The sequence below is a fragment of the Lynx rufus genome, unplaced genomic scaffold (assembly GCF_022079265.1).
Source record: "Lynx rufus isolate CCGP_SWC_20201006 ecotype Redwood Valley unplaced genomic scaffold, mLynRuf1.p SCAF_9, whole genome shotgun sequence".
Classification (NCBI taxonomy): Eukaryota; Metazoa; Chordata; class Mammalia; order Carnivora; family Felidae; genus Lynx; species Lynx rufus.
Window position 1 is genome coordinate 26,691,388 of NW_025814897.1, and position 22,737 is coordinate 26,714,124.

The window sequence follows — 22,737 nt, forward strand, 5'->3', positions numbered from 1 at the left end:
GCAAAAGATGTGACTCTTGAACTAGTAATATAAAGTCCTGACAGTCTAATCTTGGTTCTGGATCTGGTTTTTTCTTTTTTTTAAAAAACTTCCTTCAACAAATATTTATTAAACATCTACTTTGCGCCAGCACTGAAATGGTTGAAAGGATTAAGGAGATCCCTGTCCAGCAAGGAATTCAGTCTAATGGCGAAGATATGAAAGCGTTTATATACAGGGTGACTGGTGCCCTAAGGGGTAAGTACAACTACAAGGGAGGGGAGAAGATGGGGAGTTTGCCCTGTAGGAAAAAAAAAAGCACGTTCCAGGCACAGAGAATAGGATGCACAAAGGCCACAAAATCACAAAGGAACATAGAGAGTTGGTAAAGTTCTACAAACGGATAAAAGTGGCCTAGGCCAACTCTGAAAGGTCTTCCAGACCAAGTACCGTTGGTTTGCACAACACTTTCCACACTCTGAAATGCACTGTATCCCACCTGATTCACACAACCATCTGTAATGGAAGCCACGTTAGGTTCTTCAGAGAAGTTGATTAGCCAAAGGTCACACAGCTACCAAGCTGGGAAGCCAGCCTTCAGGACTCAGAAGCCGGCTTCCTTCCTGCTACTTCCCACAAATGCGGTAGAGATCTTTTACACAAGGCACCGGGTGCTCTCTGGAAGAAATGCTGTACTTAAGTGAAAGCTGACCTCCCACGGTTAGCCAGCCTTTCAATGCTGAAGTCACACATCAGAGGTTAAGAATGAGCTACTTGAAAATATAGTTATGAGAAGAGAACCTGTGGTCCCCTTTCAGGGTCTACTTTCATTGGCCTGCTAACTAGGAAACCAAACTTTCATTCAACAAGTACTGAAGGATCTATTATGAGCAATTAATTTAAAACGTATTCTTTCTTTAGAGACTGGAGGTGGGTATAAGGAACCTATTCCCAGTTTTACTTTCATAGTAAAGATCTCTATTTTAGGTTTGAAGGGTGGGGGAAGTGCACCACACTCTAAGGAAATGCAGTATTTTCTCCAGAGCAAGCAGTTGAGGTGTGAAGACCAGATATACAATATTGAAACTTACTGTAAAATCCCTTTCACAGCAGCAGTTTGGGGTACCTTCATGGAATTGGTCAACCCTGGAGAAAAACATTCTTAGATGCGTTTACAATACAAACCCATCACAAACAATGCTATTCACCGAATCCGGTCTTAGACATGTGGTCTGACCACTTTTACCAACCTCTGAACCTCAGCGTCAGAGGCTCAGTGGCTGCCATGAGTTCTTCTGGACTTACTCCCCCCCCAAAACAGCCACCATCGCTACCACATCTCTACAAGACCCCTGTGGTCTGTATGCACAGAACCACATTGCACAGCATGAAAATGCTGGTGACGTCACTTCAACAACTCCAGCTGGGGCTTGCCATTCCTCAGTACTCCACTGACAGGCTGGGCAGTACCAAATCGTACTTACCAGGGAGTCAGTCCTACACTAACATCCTGCAACATCCCTGTTCCCCAAGCATGCAGACAAATGTCTGCAGGCACTCAGAGACAGGCACAGCCAGGTGACTTCAGTAAAGAAAAGTCAGTGAAGGGCTGGGGCTGAATGCCAGAGCTACCTTCATGAAATCCTTTGTTAAGTAAATTCGGAAGGGGTTTGTTTTAACCAACAATAAATACCTGAGACAGGATCCCTCAAATTTCTACCGTTTTCTCATTCAGACACTGTCACGTGGACTCTTCATGTGAAATGTGCCTCTAGGAAGCAATGATGTGCAAATATCAAAGTACTGGAGAACACAGACGTGCTCTCCTCCACTCGGCTAAAAGGCCATTTTTCTCCTTCACGGCAGTCCCTACCTCTCCCCCCTTCCCAGTGGGACATCTGTGCCGGCCCCCCACTACTAGCAAAAGCTCAGTCACCTCTCCGCCAATTCGCCTCAGCTCTCTGTACCTTGGGCTTACCACCCTAGCTCCAACTGTCCCCACAGCTCAGCATGACATACAGCCATCCTCCCCTAGGAAGGCAAAAGAAAGGATACTTAAAATCAGAAGACTGGATTTATGTCTTTTTCTCTTTAACCTCAACTCAGACTCACCACTTCTCCCAGAGATGAGAAGTTAGAAGACGGGTGATGATGTCTATTTACAGAACTGCTTCAAAAATCAAATGCAAGGTCTCAAAAGCCACAAGCCACCCTGACCTTCTCTGCAATCTTCCTGATCACTCAGCTTCCACCTTGCAACCCCTCTAAACTACACCATTGGGACCTTCTGCCCCTCAACTCCACTTCCTCACCAGACCCCATAAAAGATCATCACTGAACTTCCAGATTAAAGACACATCTTTAATAATCTGGAAACGAGAGAGAGAGGCCCTGACACTGCAGAACAGCCTTGCCATCCAACCCCTGCTCCCATACAAAAGAGGCATATATTGTTAACAACCAGTGCTTTACTTACTTACTACATTTAAAAATACTGTTCTGAGCTCTGCCACAGCTTGACGGAGGCTGAGAAATGAGAGGCAGCCAGGATTAAAGGACTTGTAAACCCCGACTGACCTCTCCTGTGACTGTGCTGCTTCATCCGCCCAGTGGGCACACCCACTCACTCTCTCCTCTTGCCGCCTCTACTCTGGAGCAGAAGCCTGCAAAGTTTTACTTAACGGGCCTGAGGACATAAGAGACATTTTAGGCCTGAGGAGCATCTGGACTCTATGGCAACTACTCAGTTCTACCTCCTGACTGCAAGCAGCCAAGGATAATACATAAGCAAATGGCCATGGGCTGTGTTCCAATAAGACTTTATTTACAAAAACGGGTAGCCAGCCCCAGGGCTGTGGTTTGCAGACTCTTGCCCTGGAGCAAAGCAAAACATATAATCTCTGAACTGCAATAAAGTCTATGCCGCAAGAGCAGCATGTCTGCTGGCACTTGCCTATCCTGTCCACAGGCTCTGGACTTCTGTGTGAACAGGCCTGACAAGGAGGACAAAGTCAGCAGATGAAGATACGGACCACAGTCAAGATCCTGATACCTCATCTTTATGAGGTAGTGCCAAACTAATCCCATTTCAGGGAACCCACGCTATCTCACTTATCTCGCTCCCTTGGTTTCTTACCCAGCTGACAGCCTCCCCATTGCCATGCAGCTCTCAAGTCAGCCACCAACTCACTGAGAATCCTGCTATTCTCCCATTCTGGTCAAGAGAATAATCAGTTCGGGGCAGTGGGGAGTGGGGGCTTTATAAAGCCCAGGTTTCCACTGGATAAAGACATACAACAGGTTCTTTAAAAAAATAAGTTACGTAAAAATTTCTGGACATAAAATTCCTATCCAGACCACTAGTCACAGAGAAGACCAGAAGCTAAAAAAAAATACAATCCACATCGAGAACGAGGCTTACTGACAGTCTGCACGCTCTGCAGCTGTAAGCCTTCCCCCGGTGTCTGGCTCTCAGGAGAGAACCATGGCTCGTGTGGCACAACTATGACTTCATCCCCAAACAGAGGAGCTTCTCCTGGATCGGAGCCGAACAGCCCTTGGAGCCTGGAGGGGACTTTTCTCAGCATGCTCCACTGTGGAGTGTGGTGGCAGAATCCACGCCACTGTTGCCATCATCCCACTGCTGGCCTTCCCTTCAACAGACAAGCTGAGAAGGACGACACAACCTCCCTGCTCCCCTCCTTTAAGCCAGAAGGGCAGCCTGGGTGTGTGCTTTCACGGACGTCATCTTTCTCTCTCTGAATCACTGCTGTTCAGGTGCCCGTTTAGGAGATGGAGCTGTGGTCACAACAACAGTGGAGACTGCTTTGGAGGAACCAGAAGCTGTTCCCTGTTGAAGATGGGATGCAGGGACAGTCTGGATGCGCACCTGTTTGCAAAGAGAGACGGTCTGGTCAACAGGCTGCAAACGAGCTCCTCAGCTGAGAGCAAACAGCAAGAGAAAAAGAGGCCTGGTAGAGCCCACCGTTTGCCTGGAACCTTACCTGTGTGGCCTGGCCTTGCTGCTGAAGCTGCTGCAACTGCTGGGCAGTGAGGAAACTAACCGGCTTGTTGCCGGCAATGAGCTTAGTCCCCGCTGGCATGGTGGTCAGGATGATATTGCGGCCCAACCCACCGAGGCTGTGAATGGAAAGCACCAGTGAAGCATAATGACAGGCAGGGTGCTCTCTCTGGCCCAGAATGAGGCCGCATGTTTAAGGAAAACAGGAAGGTCAGCAGCACAGTGAAAATTCCTGCATTCTAGACTGAAATGGAAACCAGCTGGTGAGACCACCTTTCTCCTAGCTTCTATGCTTCCCATGAAAAAAGAGCAAGCCCCAAGGCCCCCAGGGCTCTGGATACAATGACCCCGACATCCATATCTCGATCAGCAGAAATAATGGACAGGACCCCAGGAAGGTGTGTGTTTCAGACAAGAAACTCTCCCCCAAAACAGCCACCTTCCAACCATCAGACTGATTTCATCATGCCCCTTATCCTGGTTTAAGTCAAGACCAAAGGAAGTCCAGCTTCCCAAGTAAGACCTCCTGCTCAGAACACCACAGCACAGGGCTCAAATGTGAAAGCGAGGCCTTCCCCAACACCCACAATGGAAACTGCCATCTGAGCCATGTCACCAGCCCTCCCCATTCCAGAATGTTCTGTCGTCCCCTTCCTTGCTTTTCCTCCACAGTACACACCACCACCCCATAGGGTATTTTACTCTATAATTTCTCTCCTCACCCTACAAGGTAAGCTTGAAGATAGCACAGCTTTTTGTCTGTTTTAATCGCTTCTCTGTGTCCCTGGCACCTGATACTAGGTGTTCAATAAATACTGTTGGTGAGCACAACAAAGGAGAAATACTCAAGAAGAGCCCCAGGAAAACTAGCTGCCTCTCCACTATGTGGCAAGGAGCCACCTGGAAGCCCCACCCGCCCATCACTACAGCACTTACTTGGCTCCAAGGTTGCCTTTGATGATGGGGGCCGTGACCACACTTTTGCCCTTCATAGGCTGGCTAATAACAGAGAGAGGAACTGTGATCCGCGTAGGCAGCTTCCCCTAAAGAGAAAATGAAATCAGGTTTACAGGCTAGATAAGGAAACCCCCAAGTGTCACGTACAGGGCCATAGAACTGAGGAGTGAGCACTCAGATACTCTCTTTTCCTGTATGCTGCAGGGTCCCGATATTTCTGAGGTGTGGGCCCAGGCTGCCCTCATAAAACTGCCAATAGGCTGTAGTTAAGAGCTCACGTACTGTATTTAGGTAGTCTCTGATCTGTGTAACAGCTCCTCGTTCACACTACCTACAAGAGCAACAACCATATAAAACTGCTGCCAGCAGGATAAATAGGTGCACTAAATCACTAAGGAAAGCGTGTGTTCACTTGAGCACAGTAAGAGTCTGAGCTCCTTCGAGGCCAGGCTCCTCATCATCCGTGTGCCTCCCGATACCTGGCACACAGTACTGAAGGAAGTGTGATGAAGGACACAGGCACTCAGGAGTTAACAGAGTGCATAACTACTGCTTCACTGGGGCGCAGGCTCACTGGTAGGGAGCAGACAGCAGGGCACGCTAGATTAGCAACAGGTCACATTTTCCAGGTGCTTTCCGTCTCTCCCAGAGATAAGAGGTTAGTTAAGGGACATTAATAATAAACTCAACCAAGCGAAAAGTCCAACCCCAAAGCCAATAAGGTCTAAAAGGAACAAAACAGAAGGTGACCACGCCTAGTCTTTGGGATTTCAGGATGGCAAAGATGAGCTCACTGCATCACCTGTTTTTAGACCACCTGCTTTTTAACCCCTGGTTGGTAATAAAATTTATATACAGTAAAATCTTGTGTGAATCTGATTTTAAAAACAGATTCAAGAGAAGTAGTTGCTAGGATACTAAGAAAAAGCATCAACATTTCCCTTGAGCAAGCTATTGCTAAAGAAGCCGGGCCCTCAGGTGCAAAACTGTGTCACAGTTCCCCATACCAATCTCCACAGTTTACTCACAATTTGTAGTGCATCAGAAAGCACTGAAAGATGTCAACAGAAAACAGAATACCGTGAGATGGTGCCTCCAGGTGGATTTCCTGGTGGTTTTCTTAAGAATGCCTCAGTTGTGTCAAAAGTTTCAGACCACCACAACACCAACTGGAATCACCCCTTGGTGAACTAGCCTAACTAGCTGACTAGATGGAGAAAAGAATCACTGCTCACTACTTCCCACCCCCTCACATGCTTTTCAGGTTCAGGTGCCCCTGGCTACTACCTTTCTGTGTGAGGAGTCGAGAGCAAAGTGGACCAAGTAAGCACTGTTTCCTTGCTTCCTTAATTTTTGTGATATGAGAACCTAAATAAATACTTCCTTTTAAGCCGCACTGTATTTCAGAGTTTGTTGGCTGGTTGGTTTTACTAATGTTCTTCCTCCACCACTCTGGCTTTTATCCAAATTGCTGAGGTTTTATTATACAGCCTGCTTAGGAAACGTAAAACTGTGTTTTATGCTGTCCGTATTCACCCCACTGTACAGAACAGGGCTCCTTATCCAGAAACTAAAGAGTAGAAATACACATGCACCCAGAAACACACCTATGTTGATATGGGAATTTGCTTTATGATAAATGTAGTATTTCAAGTTAGCAGGTAAGGAATAAACCAGTCAATGATGTTGGAACAAAGTAAGAAATACAAAATGAGATATCTACGACATGCCATTCACAAAATATATTTCAAATGGATTATCAATGACACCTTTTCTAAAACCCTGAAAATGTTGTGAAAATGAAGGCGGTATCTTTATAACCCTGGAGTAAGAATGGCACAAGATGCGAAACCTAAGAGCCATAACAGAAAATGTTGATAGATCTAATCAGATAAAATACCTGTAGAGCAGGCTCCATATGCAAGGTTAAAAAATAACAGGCTGGAAGAAAACATTTTCTATATGTAACAAGAATTAACATCCAGAAGATATACAGAGCCACCCAAACAACATGAAAAGCTGAATACCCCAGAAGAAAAGTGGCAAAGATTTATTCTGCACTGAGAGCACATGCCAATCTCCATATGAATGGATGCCCAACTCCACTAAAGATCAGGGAAACAAACAGAAAAAGAACTCTTTTCACCAGTAAGATGGGTACTTAAGTTAAAAAAACAAAAAAGAAAGAAAAAAACAAGATATCCAGCATTTGTTAGGATATGGGGGAAACAGGAGAGCTGCTGATGGAAGTGCAAGGTGGTAGGGCCTTTTTGGTTGCACAACTAGAGTTATCACAACCTTCAGTATGTATACCTAACCCATTCTACCTCCGCTCCAGAAATACTTTCATGTGTTTCTTCATGGCAGCACTGCTCTTAAACAGTAAAAACGTATTCTTTAACAGATGAAAGGGTAAAGCACATGCCTTCTGTGGACTATCAGGTATCATTAAAAAGAATGCCGTCAATATCCGTGTAGGATCTAGAACAATCCCCAAAACATATTTTTAAATAAATAAGGCAATCCACAGGACAGTATACAGATGAAGCTCTCTCACAGGAATTTTTGTTTAAACTGAATGTGTACACACTGTACGAAAATGCTCGGGAAAAGGACCAGAAGGATAAATGCCAAAATACTAGTAATTAGTCCTCATGAAGGAAGAAGTAGAGAGTGCTGAAAGAAATTTTACTTTTTACTCTATGTACTTCTGTACTATTTTAATCACTTACGTACACACTACTTCAGAAATTTGTTTCAAAATCAAACGAAAGAGCCTAGTAGGAAATAAGCCTGTGTGGGTCAAATGAAGTGACAGAGACAGGGTCTACTTTCCATTCCTCAAAAGACAAGTTCCCCAAGCAGAAGGGCTATTCTTCCCCACTATGTTACTCACAGCCTGGGACGTGGAAACAACTGTGGTGCTGACAGGGACCTGCCGCACAGCAGAGGCTCCTGCCCCGATGCTGATGGGGGTGCTTGCAGCCCCAGAGGCCACGGCCACAGTCTTGGACACGGCAGCATTCATACTGGGCAAGGACACCGCCGAAGTATGGACAGTTCCAGACCCACTGGCCACTGAGGACCCTTGCTTGGCATGGGTCGCAACTGTGATGGTCTGGCCTGCTTTGGGGGGCATCACGCCCAGGCCCTGCACGATGCGGATCGTGGCAGCTGGTTTTGCTTCTGAGGAAGCCACTGTGTTTTTCCCCTTCTGGTCTGCCACACTCACACCAAGTGCCGGCATCAAGCGAAAAGCTGAACTGGAGGCTTCTGTTGGCTTGAGGTCAGGAGTCACTTTAACCACGGTGGTACCTGTTGGAGTGGACGAAGGGGCACTGGCCGAACTGGCCTTGGCAGGGCTATCCGTCGCGTGGACTGGATTAGAAGTGACGTGTAAGGTGGCAGAAATGCCTTTGCCCGCAGTGCCGCTTCCCGTCCCAAAGAGGTCCTGGGTCAGTTTCACTGTGGTAACCTGGGACTTGGCCAACGTGGCCATCATGTCCGGAGTGATTCGCAGAACCGTCTGGCCTTTGGCATCTGTGGTGATGGAAGAGGGTGGCAGACGCAATACGTCCTTACCCTGGATACGGAAGTTAGTGGCTGTGAGTGGAATGCTGCTGCCTGCCTGGGGCTTCACACCAAGCTGCCCAGTGATTGCCACCTGGATAGGGAAGAGACAGCACTGACAAGGGGATTCCCAGCGCTCAAATGGTTATGAGTATGATCACACAAACCTCCATTTCGTGGGTACGTGTCTTTCACGTTTTTCTAATCTTTTGTTTTGAAAACTGGTAAACATTCACAAAAGTAGAAAACAGTGTAACAAATCCATGTACTACCACCCAGCTTCAAAGTTATCACTTTGCCAATCTTGTTTTATCTATCCTTCCCCACCTTTGGGGGGGGTGGGGAGGTGCTGGACAGAGGAGTTGGAATATTTTAAAGTAGGCCAATATATAGCAATTTGCCGATCAATACTTCTTTACATATTTCCGACACAGAAAAGGACTTTTTAAATTAAAAAAATAATAGTAATCACCTACACATTGGACCAGATGGACTTAACAGAGATCATGGAGTATTCCATCCAAAAACAGAAGAATACACACCTTTTTTTTAAGTGCACGTGAAACATTTTCCAAGACAGATCACACGTCAGGCCACACTCACACAAAAAATTCCCACCTATTATTACCCAATAATGACCTACAAGTATTATCTAATAATATATATTTGTATATCCCCAACTGCTTCAAAAATGTCTTTTATTTATAGTTGTGCCGATCTTCAATTTTGAGAGGAGTATGGCACAGTGATCAAGCATGGGCTTTGGAGCCACACCAATGGCTGTGGAAGGCCAATCTCCCATGTGTAACACATGTACTCTTCTAGCCTCAGGGACTGTCTGCTGCATGAGCAATTTCCTCCTCTCTAACTGACTGTTGCCATCAGAATGCAAATGTGCTTTAACATTTCCCAACGTACACAGAAGCAGATCCTCATTTACTCCACATTCCCACCAGCCTCCATTCTCTGCTCTCTTTGAAAGTGCAATTGCTTAAAAACTGCCTCCATTCCCTGTCTCTACTTCCTCATCTTACATTCTCTTTTGAATCCATTCCCAAACCACCACCAATCCACTGGGCCCAGTCAAGTGCACTCATTACCCATAACTAATGAGTGATCAACTTTTAGCTTCATGTCATTCACACCTTCGTATACCCAATATAGGTGCTGACTTCAACACACTTTTCTCTCAGTCTGTATTCCAGTCTCTGCACCCCAGTGTTTTCTTCTATCTCAGTAAATGATATCACAATCTACCCAATCACTCAAGCCCAAAGCTGTGGGGCACACTCAACTCCCTTCTTTCAACAGACCCCATAATCTGCCCACTGGAGAAGAATCACACTGGCTCTACCGTCAACCCCATATCCTGAATCCCACTGCCTCTCCTACCTCCAAAGACAATGCACACAAGCCAGCACCAGTTGAGGATCTGGACCTGCTGCGACGACCTCGCCCCTGGTTTCCCTGCTTCTGCTCCTGTCCCTTGAATTCCGTCCTACGCAGCAGCCAAGGGGTTCTGTAAATGTACACTAGATCAAGTCGCTCTGGCTCACAATCTTTAAATGGCTCCCCATCACATTTAAGAGAAAATCAAAGTCCAACATGACTTAACCACAGCTAACCTCTCAAGCAGCCCCCCCTTCTAACACTTTGATACTTGCTCACTAAGCTACACGCTTGATGGCTTTCCTATTGTTCTTCAAGCATATTACTAACTCGTGGCACTTTCACTTACTACTCCTATGCCTAGAATGCTTTGTCCCCAGATAATCAAAATACAGCACACTAATATCATTCTTCCCCTCAGACCTTCATAGATCACCTTAGCTCAAAGCTCAGGCACCCCTGTCACTCTGTAGTCCTTCCCCTGGTTACTGATGTTCATAGCTCTTCTATACCTGTCCCTGAAGTGGTTTTTGTCCCCTAGCCCCAGGAGAAGATAAGCCCACAAAGCAGGGATTCAGTCTATGTCATACACCACCACATCCCCAATACTCTGGACAGAGCCTGGCACAAAAGAGCACTAAGTATTTAATGAAAAAAATGACAATACTTTACCATTATATGGTTCCGTTTCTTCATCTATAAAACGAGAATAACAAAAGCACCTACCCCATGGCGTTATGAGGATTAAATTATTTAATATCTATAAAATATTCAGCACAGTACAGGCACATGATAAGCACACCTATCATTGCTATTTTACCTAAAAATTCTTTGTCGTTGTTTCTACAGATTTTATTTTTAAGTAATCTCTGTACCCAATGTGGGGCTCAAACTCACATGCCTGAGATCAAGCCGCCCACTGCCTAACCATTCTTTGAAGTTCAATTATCATCTGTGCATGTTCATAACCAGGAAAATAAAAATGTATCCTACTATTATTAAAGGTAAACAGAAAGGCCAACTAAGTGTATAATGTCACACCACAAGATATTCACTAAGTAAATTCATGGGAAGTCTACTCCAAATCAAGAAGCTCAACTACTACATGCTGAATTTTTTGGAAAGAAACAGGGGAAATCTTCAGCATCTATGAAGCCTGTACTGCCGTTGGTGGGAACTCACCACTGAAATACCCATGAACTAAAGATCAAAGGTTACAAATCATTAAGATCTCTGACTCTCCTCTGCTTTGGGAAAAAGGATTTGGATCCACCCAGAGAGATTTCCACTGACCTGCTTGATAATGTTCTGTCCTGTGACATTCTGAATGACAGCAGCTGTGGAAGCACTCGGAGTGGAGCTCCCAGGAGAACTGGTGGCTGGCTTGCTCGCGGGGCTGGCTGTGGCAGGGAGACTTGTCATCGTGAGCCCTGTCCCAGGTCCAGGCCGCTGCACAGTGGCCGCCGCAGTCTGAGCTTTGACCGGCACGGTGGCCATTACTGTCTGGTTCAAGCGTGAGGTGGAGAGCTCAATTAGATACTGAGATGCAGCCTGGCACAGCGAGCCGCTTCCAGCATGTGCCACTGCCCAGGAAGTGCTCCCCCGAGACTACTTCTGCTCTATCGGTGCTTAAGGCTCACTATGCTCTAAAGTGCACATTGTAAAGTTCTTGTATCTGTGTGGAGCACCTTAATTTTCAGAAAGCTTGCACATTTAACATCCTGTTGTATTCCTACATACGGAGAACAAATATTATACCCTTTTACAGCAAAGGAAACTGAGGCAGGAAGTAAGACTCTTCTCTAAAATTACCCAACTATTAGCGGTATGGCTAAGATGACAGGCACAATGGAAAGGGCGTGAGATTTAGAATCACATTCCACCTCCATCCACCAGGATCCTGATGTTACAATCCTGGGTAAATCACTAAACTTCTCAAAAGTTCTGATTCCCAACATGTAAAACACAACGACTTAAAAACGCTTAGCCAGCTTTGAACATCAAATGAGTCGCTGTGTTAAACAGCAGCAGCAGCAGCAATAATCTAACGCTCCTTGGTCCTTACCCACTCTGCCAACTGGACCCAACAGACCACCTTGAGGTCCAGCTCTGCCGTCCCCGTTTACCTGTGGCACAACTTTGGTCTGAGTAGCAGTGGCTGGAACGCGCATCTGTGGTCCTGCTGGCATCTGTGGCAGTGTCTGAGTCGGCCCTGCTGACTGCTGAGTAGCAGTAGGAAGGCCAGGCTGGGCCACCACCCGCACCTGGGGCAGTCCAGCCGAGCCAGAGTGGCTCACCACACGGGCGGCTGCCTGAGAATTTGGTGGAGTCTGGCTGGAAGCCGGGGAGAGCATTGTTCCTAGCTGTGGCATTGTGGGTGAAGACACCAGAAGAACACTACGAGAAAATGGGGGCGAGGGGGATGATTAAAAAATAAAGCAAGTTAAGCCATACACACAAAAGATCTCTGGAGGGAGAAAGCTGGAGAAAACAGTGAAAGAGCTTACCCTGAGCTAGATTTCGCTGGCTCTGAGACAGGAGTAGGGCCACTTTTGTTCACCGAGGACACAGGAGGAGGGGAGATCGGAGTGGCAGGCAGAGCCGGAGTGGTGGGGGTCACAGGTGTGACTGGAGTGGGAGGCATGCTGGAGTCACTGAGGCTCATCTGGCTCTGCTCAGAAGGGCCACTGCTGAGGACTTTCAATGAACTCTCCTTGCTACCGGACTTCTACAAGCAGAAGGCAGATAGTTTATAGCCAAAGTCACCAAAAGATGGCATGGTTCCTGATGCAGGGAATTCAGGGAAGGCCTGGCTGCCACCATCCCTGACACCGCTAAGGCAGCTGCTCTCAGGAGGTCACTTACCACCTTGGATGGAGGCTTGGGTTTTTGCTGAAGGGCTTTTCTGGCTTTAGCTGCAGCTGCTTGTGCTTGGTGAATCCGCTCTGCAAACAAAGGTGGTTAAGTTTCAGCAACAGTTTAACCTCAGCACAGCAAGGAGGGTGGTTTCATTAAGAGCCAAGGCCTCACTGGTGGCCTCGCCAACGGGCTAAGTCTTGCCTCTATATTCCTATCCTGCCTGAACGTCATCACAAAGCAGAATGGAATTGGGGCAATAACTCAGAAGCATCCCTCATCTAGTCAGAGCCTCACACACCAAATTCCTCCTCGCTCCGGTCCCGATGCAGGTAGATCCACAGCTTTCGCCCAATGTCGTATTTCACACATGGGTCTTTTTCATAATGCAGCCGATCCAGGGCTCCACTCACTACTGTGTTCACCTGAGAAGCAGAACAAAGTGGAAAAGGGACCAGTCAGACTCAGACACCAGGGAAAAACCACCGGGTGTGAGTCGCAGATCCTATCTCAGTCTGGTGACAATACTACCAATGGCAAGATTCCTGGGAGACTGTGCTGTCCCCTGAAGGAGACAGTGACCTAAGAAGCTGCAGTAGAAGCAGAAGTAAAGGGTAGAGGGAAATCTGTGCTCCACAGACTGCAAGGGTCATAGGTCATCATTGTTCACATTTCTCAGGATCTCCTTCTTTCCCCTTTTTCATTCAGTTTTAAGAAATCATTATGTTGTATATTTTCTTGTAGGTTTTCTTAAATCCATTTTGGAACAAAACATTGTCTCTTTTCCATCCTACCTGAGTGCTGGTGACATCTGGTGCCAGAAACTGGGAGTCCTTGAGCAGCTCACAAATCTCGGCCCTGGTACCTTCCCCATTAGGCAGCCGGGCCGCAGCATCTCGAACTGAGGACATCAGAAAATGGAAAGTCGAAGAGTCAAGCAGGGCTGCCACTGAAGAGCATTGTCCCTCTACCTGCTCTTGTGGGGAGAAGCTCACTGAGGTGTCTCTCTGCCTTAGTCAGACTCAGCAGTAGGTGGACATTGCCCTCTGGAGACAGTTTCCTACACTTCAGACACCCTGAGCCAAAACTGAGGTCTGTGAACTTGGGTGAGGAAAAAAGTTATATATCTGACTAAAATTTAGCATTTCCTTCAATTATGAGCAATGGTAACAAACTTTATATTGGCGGTAGTGTGATATTGCGACAGAAATCAGGTATTTTCGTATCACACACATCACAGCTACTGTAGACAACTCACGATACCATTTCCACTCATCGCTATTCGGAAATTATAGGAGCTAAGTGACCTGCTACTAAAGGCTGTCATTTAATAACATAAAAAACACATATACTTCTGCACCATAAATTTAAGATTTTGATAAATATTTTAATAGGACTGGTTTCTTTTAGAACTCTTAAGTATTTTATTCATTTAAAGACAAAATCCTGGGGGCACCTGGGTGGCTCAGTCGGTTGAACGTCCAACTTCAGCTCCGGTCATGATCTCACAGTTCATGAGTTCAAGCCCTGCATGAGGCTTTGTGTTGACAGCTCAGGGCCTGGAGCCTGCTTCGGATTCTGTGTCTCCCTCTCTCTCTGCCCCTTCCCCACCTGCACTCACTCTCTCAAAAATAAACATTAAAAAAAAAAAAAAAAAAAGACAAAATCCTGGGGTACCTGGCTGGCTCAGTCAGTAGAGCATGCAACTGTTGATCTTGGGGTTGTGAGTTTGAGTCCCATGTTGGGTATATAGATTAAAAATAAAATCTTTAAAAAAAATAAAAAATATAAATAAATAACAATAAATAAGGACAAAATCCTGAGACAGAGTCTGCAAGATTCACCAGACTGCCAAAGAGCTTCATGGCACAAAAAAAAGGTTAAACGTCTTATCTTTAAAAGAATCCGTCTAGAGGCGCCTGGGTGGCTCAGTCAGTTGAGCATCCGACTTCGGCTCAGGTCATGATCTCGTGGTCTGTGAGTCAGAGCCCCGCATCAGGCTCTGTGCTGACAGCTCAGAGCCTGAAGCCTGTTTCAGATTTTGTGTCTCCCTCTCTCTCTACCCCTCCCCCGCTCATGCTCTGTCTCTCTCTCTGTCAAAAATAAATAAACATAAAAAAATTTTTTTTAAAGAATCCATCTAGGGGCACCTGGGTGGCTCAGTCGGTTAAGTGTCTGACTCTTGATCTTGCTTCAGGTCATGATCTCACAGTCAGTGAGATCAAGCCCCGAGTCGGACTCTAAGCTGACAATGCAGAGCCTGCTTAGGATTCTCTCTCTCCCTCTCTCTGTCCCTTCCCCACGCATGTGCTCTCTCAAAGAATTAATAAACTTAATGTATATATATATATATATACATATGTATATATATGTATGTATATATATATGTGTGTGTGTATATATATGTGTATATATATATGTGTGTGTATATATATATACGTATGTGTGTGTATATATATATATGTGTATATACATATGTGTGTGTGTATATATATATGTGTATATATATATATGTGTATGTGTATATACATATGTGTATATATATGTGTATATATATAAAAGGAAAAATAAATCTCCTCTGCTAAATATCCATTCAAAAACAATAAAAAATAAAATGAAAGAATCAGCCTGGAGGTAGCAAATTCCATATTTATGCTAGTTGGCTGGTCTGTAAAAAATTCCTGAATGAAAGTAAACGTGAGCCCAAGACATCAGGGAAGAAACTGATTCCTGGCATTAATCTCTGGGGGTAGAATCCCCCTTCATGTCCCAAACTCCAAGGCCTCGTAAAACTACATTTGACCCTCAAAGCCCTTCCAGGGATTGGGAGAGACAGCTGATGACAGAAACAAATAGATGGCACATACCAAGAGACAGGATGGTAACGTAGGCAGGACGGTCAGAGCGCAGCAGGGAGTGCTCCCGAGCCTTGTTGAGCGAGGTTTCCTTGTCAAAAACACCCTTCACAGGCCCCACTACAGACTCAAAGCCATGCATGCGAAAGGTGAATGCCTTATGGGGCTGGCTGTATCTGTAACGCTCCTAACAAGAGAAAAGGAACAAGGCACCTAAGTCAGAATTAGTGGGGTTCTTTCTAACACTCTCAAACAGTAGGAGATCAACCCGGAGAGACTAATGGGAACAGGCTATTCCACTAGGAATACTGAGCCAACCAGAGTGGAAATAGGTGGTCTCCAAAGCCATAGTCATTACCAAAGGGACTGAGAGATAAATGTAAATTTATTTTGCTAACTGGAAGAAAAACCCATCAAAACATTTCTTACTTCCTTTCCTCACACCATTTCCACCCCCCAGCAAACAATCTCAACCAACAGAATGTCTAAGGTTAAGGGTATGAATTCCCTCTAAGAATCTGGACTCCAAGAAGATCGGGCTCAGAGCTTTTTCAGCATGGCCACACAGTTGCAGAGATTTTCACTGGGTTCTAGGTATTTCTTACCTGTTCCTGAAAAACTCGTTTCTCCTCCCCCGTGCTGGGCCGCACCACATAGTCCGTTCTTCTGGAACATAAAGAATTTTGTATCCATCACCCCTTCTCCAGCACCCAGAACCATTCCTTTGCACCATGAAAAAAATGTCCCTTCATTAGTACTCTATTCCCACAAAGGTCAAAAGTTGACTTTCCAGATCCTACCAAGTAACTCCTGTATTTCCAAAAATTACTTGAGTCTTAGAAATCCAGAAAAGTACTAGGTAGTGAGACTGACGTTTTTACCTGTTTTCAGTACTGTTGCTAAGCCCCATGTAATGACAACAAAAAAATTCAGCCTTAGAGGAACAAAAGACTTCATATTTGTAATATGACAATGGTGGTTTTTCTGCTTCCAAGAGACAGTGAGTTCTATACCCCTGTTACATAAACAGTTCTGTCACATTCAGGCTGGCCCTCCATGCTGGCATTCAGGAATCTAAAGAACCAAACCACAGCATCAAAGCAATATAATGCTTAGAAATAAATTCAACCAAGGAGGTGAAAGATGTGTACACTAAAAACTGTAAGACTCTGATTAAAGAAACTGAAGAAAACACAAATAAATGAAAAGATAGTCTATGTTCACGAACTGGAAAAATAATGTTAAAATGTCCATACAACCCAAAATCACCTATAGATTCAACATAATCAAAATACCAATGCCATTTTTCACAGAAACAGAAAAAAAATCCTAAAATTTATATGCAACCACAAAGAACCTCGAATAGTCAATGCAATCCTGAGAAAGAACAACAAAGTGGGAAGCATCACATATGAAGACTTCAAGCTTTATTACAAAGTTATAATAGTCAAAATAGTACACTGCTGGCATAAAAACAGACACATAAGCCAACGGAACAGAATCAAAAGACCAGAAATAAACCATTTTGTGTATGGTCAAACCACTGGCTCCATATTTGACAATGGAGCCAAGAACACTCAATGGGGAAAAGACAGTCTCTTCAATAAATAGTATTGGGAAAACTGGATATCCACATGGGAAAGAATGAATTTGGACCCCATCTTATACCACTCACAAAAATCAACTCAAAATGGATTAAAGACTTAACTATAACACCTGAAATTGTACAACTCCTAGATGAAAACATATGAAAGAGGTTCTTGGACACTGATCTTGGCAATACTTTTCTGGACATGACACCAAAATCAAGCAACAAAAGCAAAAATCAACAAGTGATACTACAGCACATAAAATCTTCTGCACAGCAAAGAAAAAATGAAAAAGCAAATGGGAGGAAATATTTGCAAATCTACATGTATCAAAACCACAATAAGAGATCAACTCACACATGTTAGAGTAGTTATTACCAAAAAGATAAAAAAACAACAAATGTTAGCAAGAATATAGAGAAAAGAGAACTGCTGTGTACTGGTGGTAGGAATGTTAAACTGCTTCAGCTACTACAGAAAGCATATGGAGATTCCTTAAAAAATTAGAACTATCATATGATCCAACAACTCCACTTCTGGGTGCACTTCCAAAGGAAATGAAATCTTGAAAAGAGATGTGCACCCTTATTTACAGCATTATGTACAAGAGCCACAACACAGAAACAACAGAACTGCCTATCAGTCAATGAACATATATATTCCTTAAGACACCATATGATTCAACCATAAAAAAGGAAATCCTGCCGTTTGCAACAATATGGATGGCCCTTGAGGGCATTATGCTAAGTGAAATAAGTCAGTCAGAGAAGACAAATACTGTACGATCTCACATATGTGGAATCTAAAAAAAGCCGCACTGACAAAAATAGAGAGTAGAATGGTAGTTATCAAGGGCTGGAGGATGGGGGAAATGAGTAGAGGCAGGTCAAAGGGTACAAACTTCCAGTTAGAAAATGAGTAAGTTCTGGGGATCGAATGCACAGCATGATGACTACAGTTACCAATACTGGTTCACATACTAAGAAGAGAGATCTTACATGTTCTCACCACAAAAAAAAAGAATGGATAATCATGTGAGATAATAAATGCAACTATTATGGTAATCATTTCATAATATATGCATGCATCAAATCAATTATGTTGTACATCTCAAACTTAAACAATATTATATGTCAACTGTATCTCAACGAGGCTGGGGTAACAAAAGGGACCACACCAGATTGGAAACAGTCACATGACATGATGTAATATAAAGAGCTCAGGATTAGAGGTCAAGAGGCTTAATTTCTAGTCCTGTCACTAACCTTCAGGAAGTCACTTGAACTCATGACTCAATTTCTTCATAGGTAAAATGAGAAAGACACATTAGATGAATCCTTCTCAAATGGGAACTGAAGGAGAATTTGGGGAAAAGAGTAAGCCCTCCTACAAGATAGATTACATCCACCTCAAAGACTCCACTATGCAGTCCTCCCCCAATTCAGAATCCTCTGCTCAGAAAGCCACTCTTACTGATGGGAATGTGCTGCCCTTCTCAGGTATGTTAAGGCAGGTAAGAACAGTGGACTCCTAGGATCTTTAAAGTCCACTACGGCTCTAACATGCTAAGAAATGTCAGCAAAACCACGGCAGTGCCTTAAACTATAATTTCATGGAAAACCACCCACCATTAAAGTATTATACTCACACCCGAGGAACAGGTGTTGTGGCATCTGAGCTGTCTTCATTTTCTTGCTGGAGAAAAGGAAAACATGAACAGGTAAATGGACTAAAGAATTCTGGCTAATTTAAGGGCTCTGGAAACCAGTAAGAAAGATCTGGTATTCCTTTTTTAATTTTTTATTTATTTTGAGAGACAGTGAAAACACATGCGTGCACTAGTAGGGAAGGGGTAGAGAGAGGGAGAGAGAGAATATCCCAAGCAGGCTCCTGCTTGAGATGGGGCTTGCTCCCACAAACTGTGAGATCATGACCTGAGCTGAAATCAATAGCCAGTTGCTTAACTGACTGAGCCACCAAGGCGCCCCAGATCTGGTATGTCTTTAATACCTTACCTTACAGAAAGCCTGGTCTTTGGTTTCTAGCCATAGTTGAAAGAGTGCAGCTAATTCCTTTTCATTATCTTGGGACTGGCCTATCAGAAAAACAAAAAGGCAAAATAATAATAATAATAAAACAATCTAAAGTGTTACTCAGAATCCCACTTTTTCCTATGCCAGAGAGAAAACCCATCAGGACCTGTGCACATACTATCCCCTCAGCAGGTACTGCCCTCCCATTCACTCTCTGCCTGGACCACTACTTCCGGATGTTCCCTAAATAAATCACTCATTCCCTAGGGATTTGCTGAGTAACCACTGTGCACCAGGCACTGCATGGGCTAGGGTTATTCCGTGAACCCAGTCTCTGTTCTCATGGAGTTTACAGTCAAGTGACACAAGAATACATATTAATAAAACCTCAAAATGGTAGGTGTCACAAAGGATATTATGGAAGCTTACCCTAGAAAAGTTACCTTATCATGGTGGGGGGTGGGGGTCAGAAAAGGCTTCTTCTCATTAGTGGGTCACCAGAGACATTTTGGCAACCGGCACAGCAGTAAGAAGGCCCCCAGGCAGGAGAAAAACTTGAACCCCTTGACCTTCCTTAGAGAGACGAGCACTCACGACAGCTTGTGGGAAGAATACAGCCCCCGGGGCCCTACCCTTCTCAGAGGCAGCTGAGATGACACTTCTGAGGACTCTTACATGCTTTCACTAGACAATGTGCGGTACCGCAATCCCCAAAATGTGCTGAACTTCCTTATCCTGGGAAGATTCCTCGTACTCTGCTCTGTCCTCTAGAAATGCTTCTTCATAATCAGTTTCCCTACAGCCTTAATCCTGTTCCCGCATCGCTCCCTCCACATCCTTGCCTGGTGTGAAGTCGGCCTCTCCCCAGTCCTTCAACCTTCGGGTGTGCCAGCTGCCTATCCTCTCACAGCCACGCCCTTCAGAGTGGAGCTCCTCCTTCCATCCCATCACTGATGCCAAACTATTTCCCCCCAGCTCTTCTGGAAAATCAAAATAAAACAAATGCCTGGTACCTAAGGATCTTAGCATCCACCTGTTCCACCCTGTCCCCTGCTCCTCTCAGCTACTTACCTAGTCATTCCTCACGGGGAGCTCTGGCTCACCAGTCTACTCCCTGCCACACTGTGCAACTGGCACATCCATACAGATGGTACAGCCAATATCCAAACCCCTTGGTTCTGTCCTCACGACCTCCTCCCTCCACTCCACCCCAGCCACTCACTCCCACAATCACAACTGGATGCAGTCATTAGCTAAAACTGCCACATCCTCAACGTGACTAATCCAGTGCCCCTCAACCCTGGCTACATACACACAGGAATCACCTGGGAACTTTTAAAAATACTAAGGCTCAGGTCCCACACAAGTCTATGGGTAAGACCTAGGGCACCAGTGTTTTTAAAAAGTTCCAAGCGCTTGCCAGACACAGCCAGAGCTGACAGCCTTTACGCTAATTCACACCTTCTGCTCCCAGACCACAGTCATCCAGAACCCTTGCTTGCTTCCCTTCTCCCACCAAAACAGCACTGTGACTCAACAGGGCTGCCAGTCCACTGACACCTGCACTTCTCCAAGCCCCCTTCTGTCACATTTCCCTCCCTACTGGGTTCCATCCGTGTCCATCACTTCAATGGCAATCTTACCAATATAGTAATACCACTGCTCCTGTATCTACATCATTCCAATCCCACAAAACTCACAATCTCAACTGTCCACATTCTCCACGCTTCATCTCAGAGAGCTGAGGGCTGCCAAAGAAAAAACACACAAAAGGGCAAAAAATACCACTATAAATGCCCAATGAGCAGCCTCAACGGACCCTCAATGCTGTCTGGCAATCTAACATAACCTCTGATCAAGCTAGCTTCCCATAACCACAGCAACTATGTCCCCATTCTCTCAACCTCCCCTTCTTACTCATGACAACCTCACCTCTCTCACCTCCTACTTTACACAGAAAAGCCATCAAATCCAACTCCCTCAACGTTCCCACAATACAACCGTGAGCCTACTGCTGGGTGTCCACTGTTTCTGCCTACAATAAGAAATGTGCTGCCATTTCTGCCATCCAAGGCCAATCCCTCCCCATCTTCACAGGGATTTTTATGGTGAATTCTCCCTTCTCTCCTGTATTTTCAGCCTCCTTCTCTCCACTATACTCTTCCTATCAACACCTGGACTCTCTTAGACTTTCTCTCCTTTAAAAAAAAAAAAAAAAATGCCTCCTTTGGCCACAAGTCTCCCTAACTTTCGTTCCCTCCACTGCTAAAACTCTAGAAAGAGATGTTTAGATTCACAGTCTCTTTAACCAGACATGTACAGGTAAAGGTTTAACTGGCTACAGGAAACGAGGCCCTGACTGGTAGCACCTGCAGATCTACAAGGGTGCATTATGGTCACCAAACTGGCCACCAGTTTTATCTGGTCCATGAACTTAAAATCCTTATTATCTCGTCCTAGACAGTCTGCCACCCTGGGCATAAGTACCCCTCCAGGCTGACTTCAAGCCACCAGCCCTACAGAGCCAGAGAGAGCTGCAGTCAACTATCATGGGTCAACTTCAGCTCCCCACTGTCCTTGATGCCCATCATCCTGACAAAGAATCATTTTTACAAGAAATTCACCATTTCTTCTATGTCCACAGATCCGTGAGCTTTATCTTACTGAAACTTTTAGGACCAATCAAAACTAATTACCACTTCCCACTTCCTGACTCTGTCCTCCCCTGGTTTCCAAGATTCAACTATCTCATGGTTTCCCCCCAAGTCTGTAGTCACTTCTCCATAGGCACTTCTGCTCAGCCTGCTCTGCCTTGGAACTTCTCCAAGGCCCTCTTTTCTCCTCACTTCAAGCTTCCTCCCTATGCCTTGGCTTCAATTCCTGCAGACATGCCAACAACTCTCTGCCTTAACTCTCCCATCTGGATTCTAAATCCACACACCCCACTGCTTACTCAACATCAACACTTAAAATACCTCAAAGGCAGCTCACACTCAGCATGTCCAAAACTAAACTCAAGATCTTCACCCTCACCTGAGGCAAGACGTCCTCCACACCTGCCTACCTCAGTGAATGACATCTTCACCACTAGGCACAAATCTAGCAGGAAATGATGCCTGACGGCACTCTCCCTTCACTCCCCACAGCCAGTCATAACCAAGTCCTGTGGCTTTTACCACCTAGAACTTTCTCAAATTGGTCCATTCTCTCTCCTCAGGTCCAGACTATCATGCTCTCTATGTGGGCTCGTGCAATCTTTTCGAATTGAATCTTCCCTAGCGCCACAAAACCATACTGCTTCCTCCATATGGAATGTTCTTCCCCTCAGCCTGCCTAGCTCCTTCTTAGTCATCATTACTGTCTCTGCTGAAATGTTCTTTCCTCAGGAAGGTCCTCCCAACTCTGCAGAATATACCAACACCTCAACATAAACTTCCATCCTTTCTGGTACTTTCCCCTTCCAGAATGTATATATTTATTATTTCATC

The 22,737-nt window shown here is 45.0% G+C and overlaps 1 protein-coding gene across 4 annotated transcripts in view; it reads right to left on the minus strand.

The window, feature by feature from the left end:
- Window positions 1–2,429: 2,429 nt before the first annotated feature.
- Window positions 2,430–22,737, minus strand: part of NFRKB (nuclear factor related to kappaB binding protein) — a 39,708-nt gene continuing 19,400 nt past the window's right edge. For 3 of the 4 annotated variants that reach the window (XM_047070492.1, XM_047070489.1, XM_047070490.1), the window contains 14 exons: window positions 19,232–19,311; window positions 18,865–18,911; window positions 16,233–16,293; window positions 15,640–15,814; window positions 13,567–13,673; window positions 13,074–13,197; window positions 12,782–12,861; window positions 12,424–12,644; window positions 12,043–12,313; window positions 11,210–11,419; window positions 7,854–8,621; window positions 4,937–5,043; window positions 3,984–4,119; window positions 2,430–3,868 (listed from right to left, as the gene is read on the minus strand). In XM_047070492.1, coding sequence (XP_046926448.1) covers window positions 3,743–3,868; window positions 3,984–4,119; window positions 4,937–5,043; window positions 7,854–8,621; window positions 11,210–11,419; window positions 12,043–12,313; window positions 12,424–12,644; window positions 12,782–12,861; window positions 13,074–13,197; window positions 13,567–13,673; window positions 15,640–15,814; window positions 16,233–16,293; window positions 18,865–18,911; window positions 19,232–19,311 — 2,513 coding nt within the window. In that variant the 3' untranslated portion in view covers window positions 2,430–3,742. The remainder of the gene's footprint in view (window positions 3,869–3,983; window positions 4,120–4,936; window positions 5,044–7,853; window positions 8,622–11,209; window positions 11,420–12,042; window positions 12,314–12,423; window positions 12,645–12,781; window positions 12,862–13,073; window positions 13,198–13,566; window positions 13,674–15,639; window positions 15,815–16,232; window positions 16,294–18,864; window positions 18,912–19,231; window positions 19,312–22,737) is intronic. The other variant, XM_047070491.1, reaches the window with a different exon arrangement.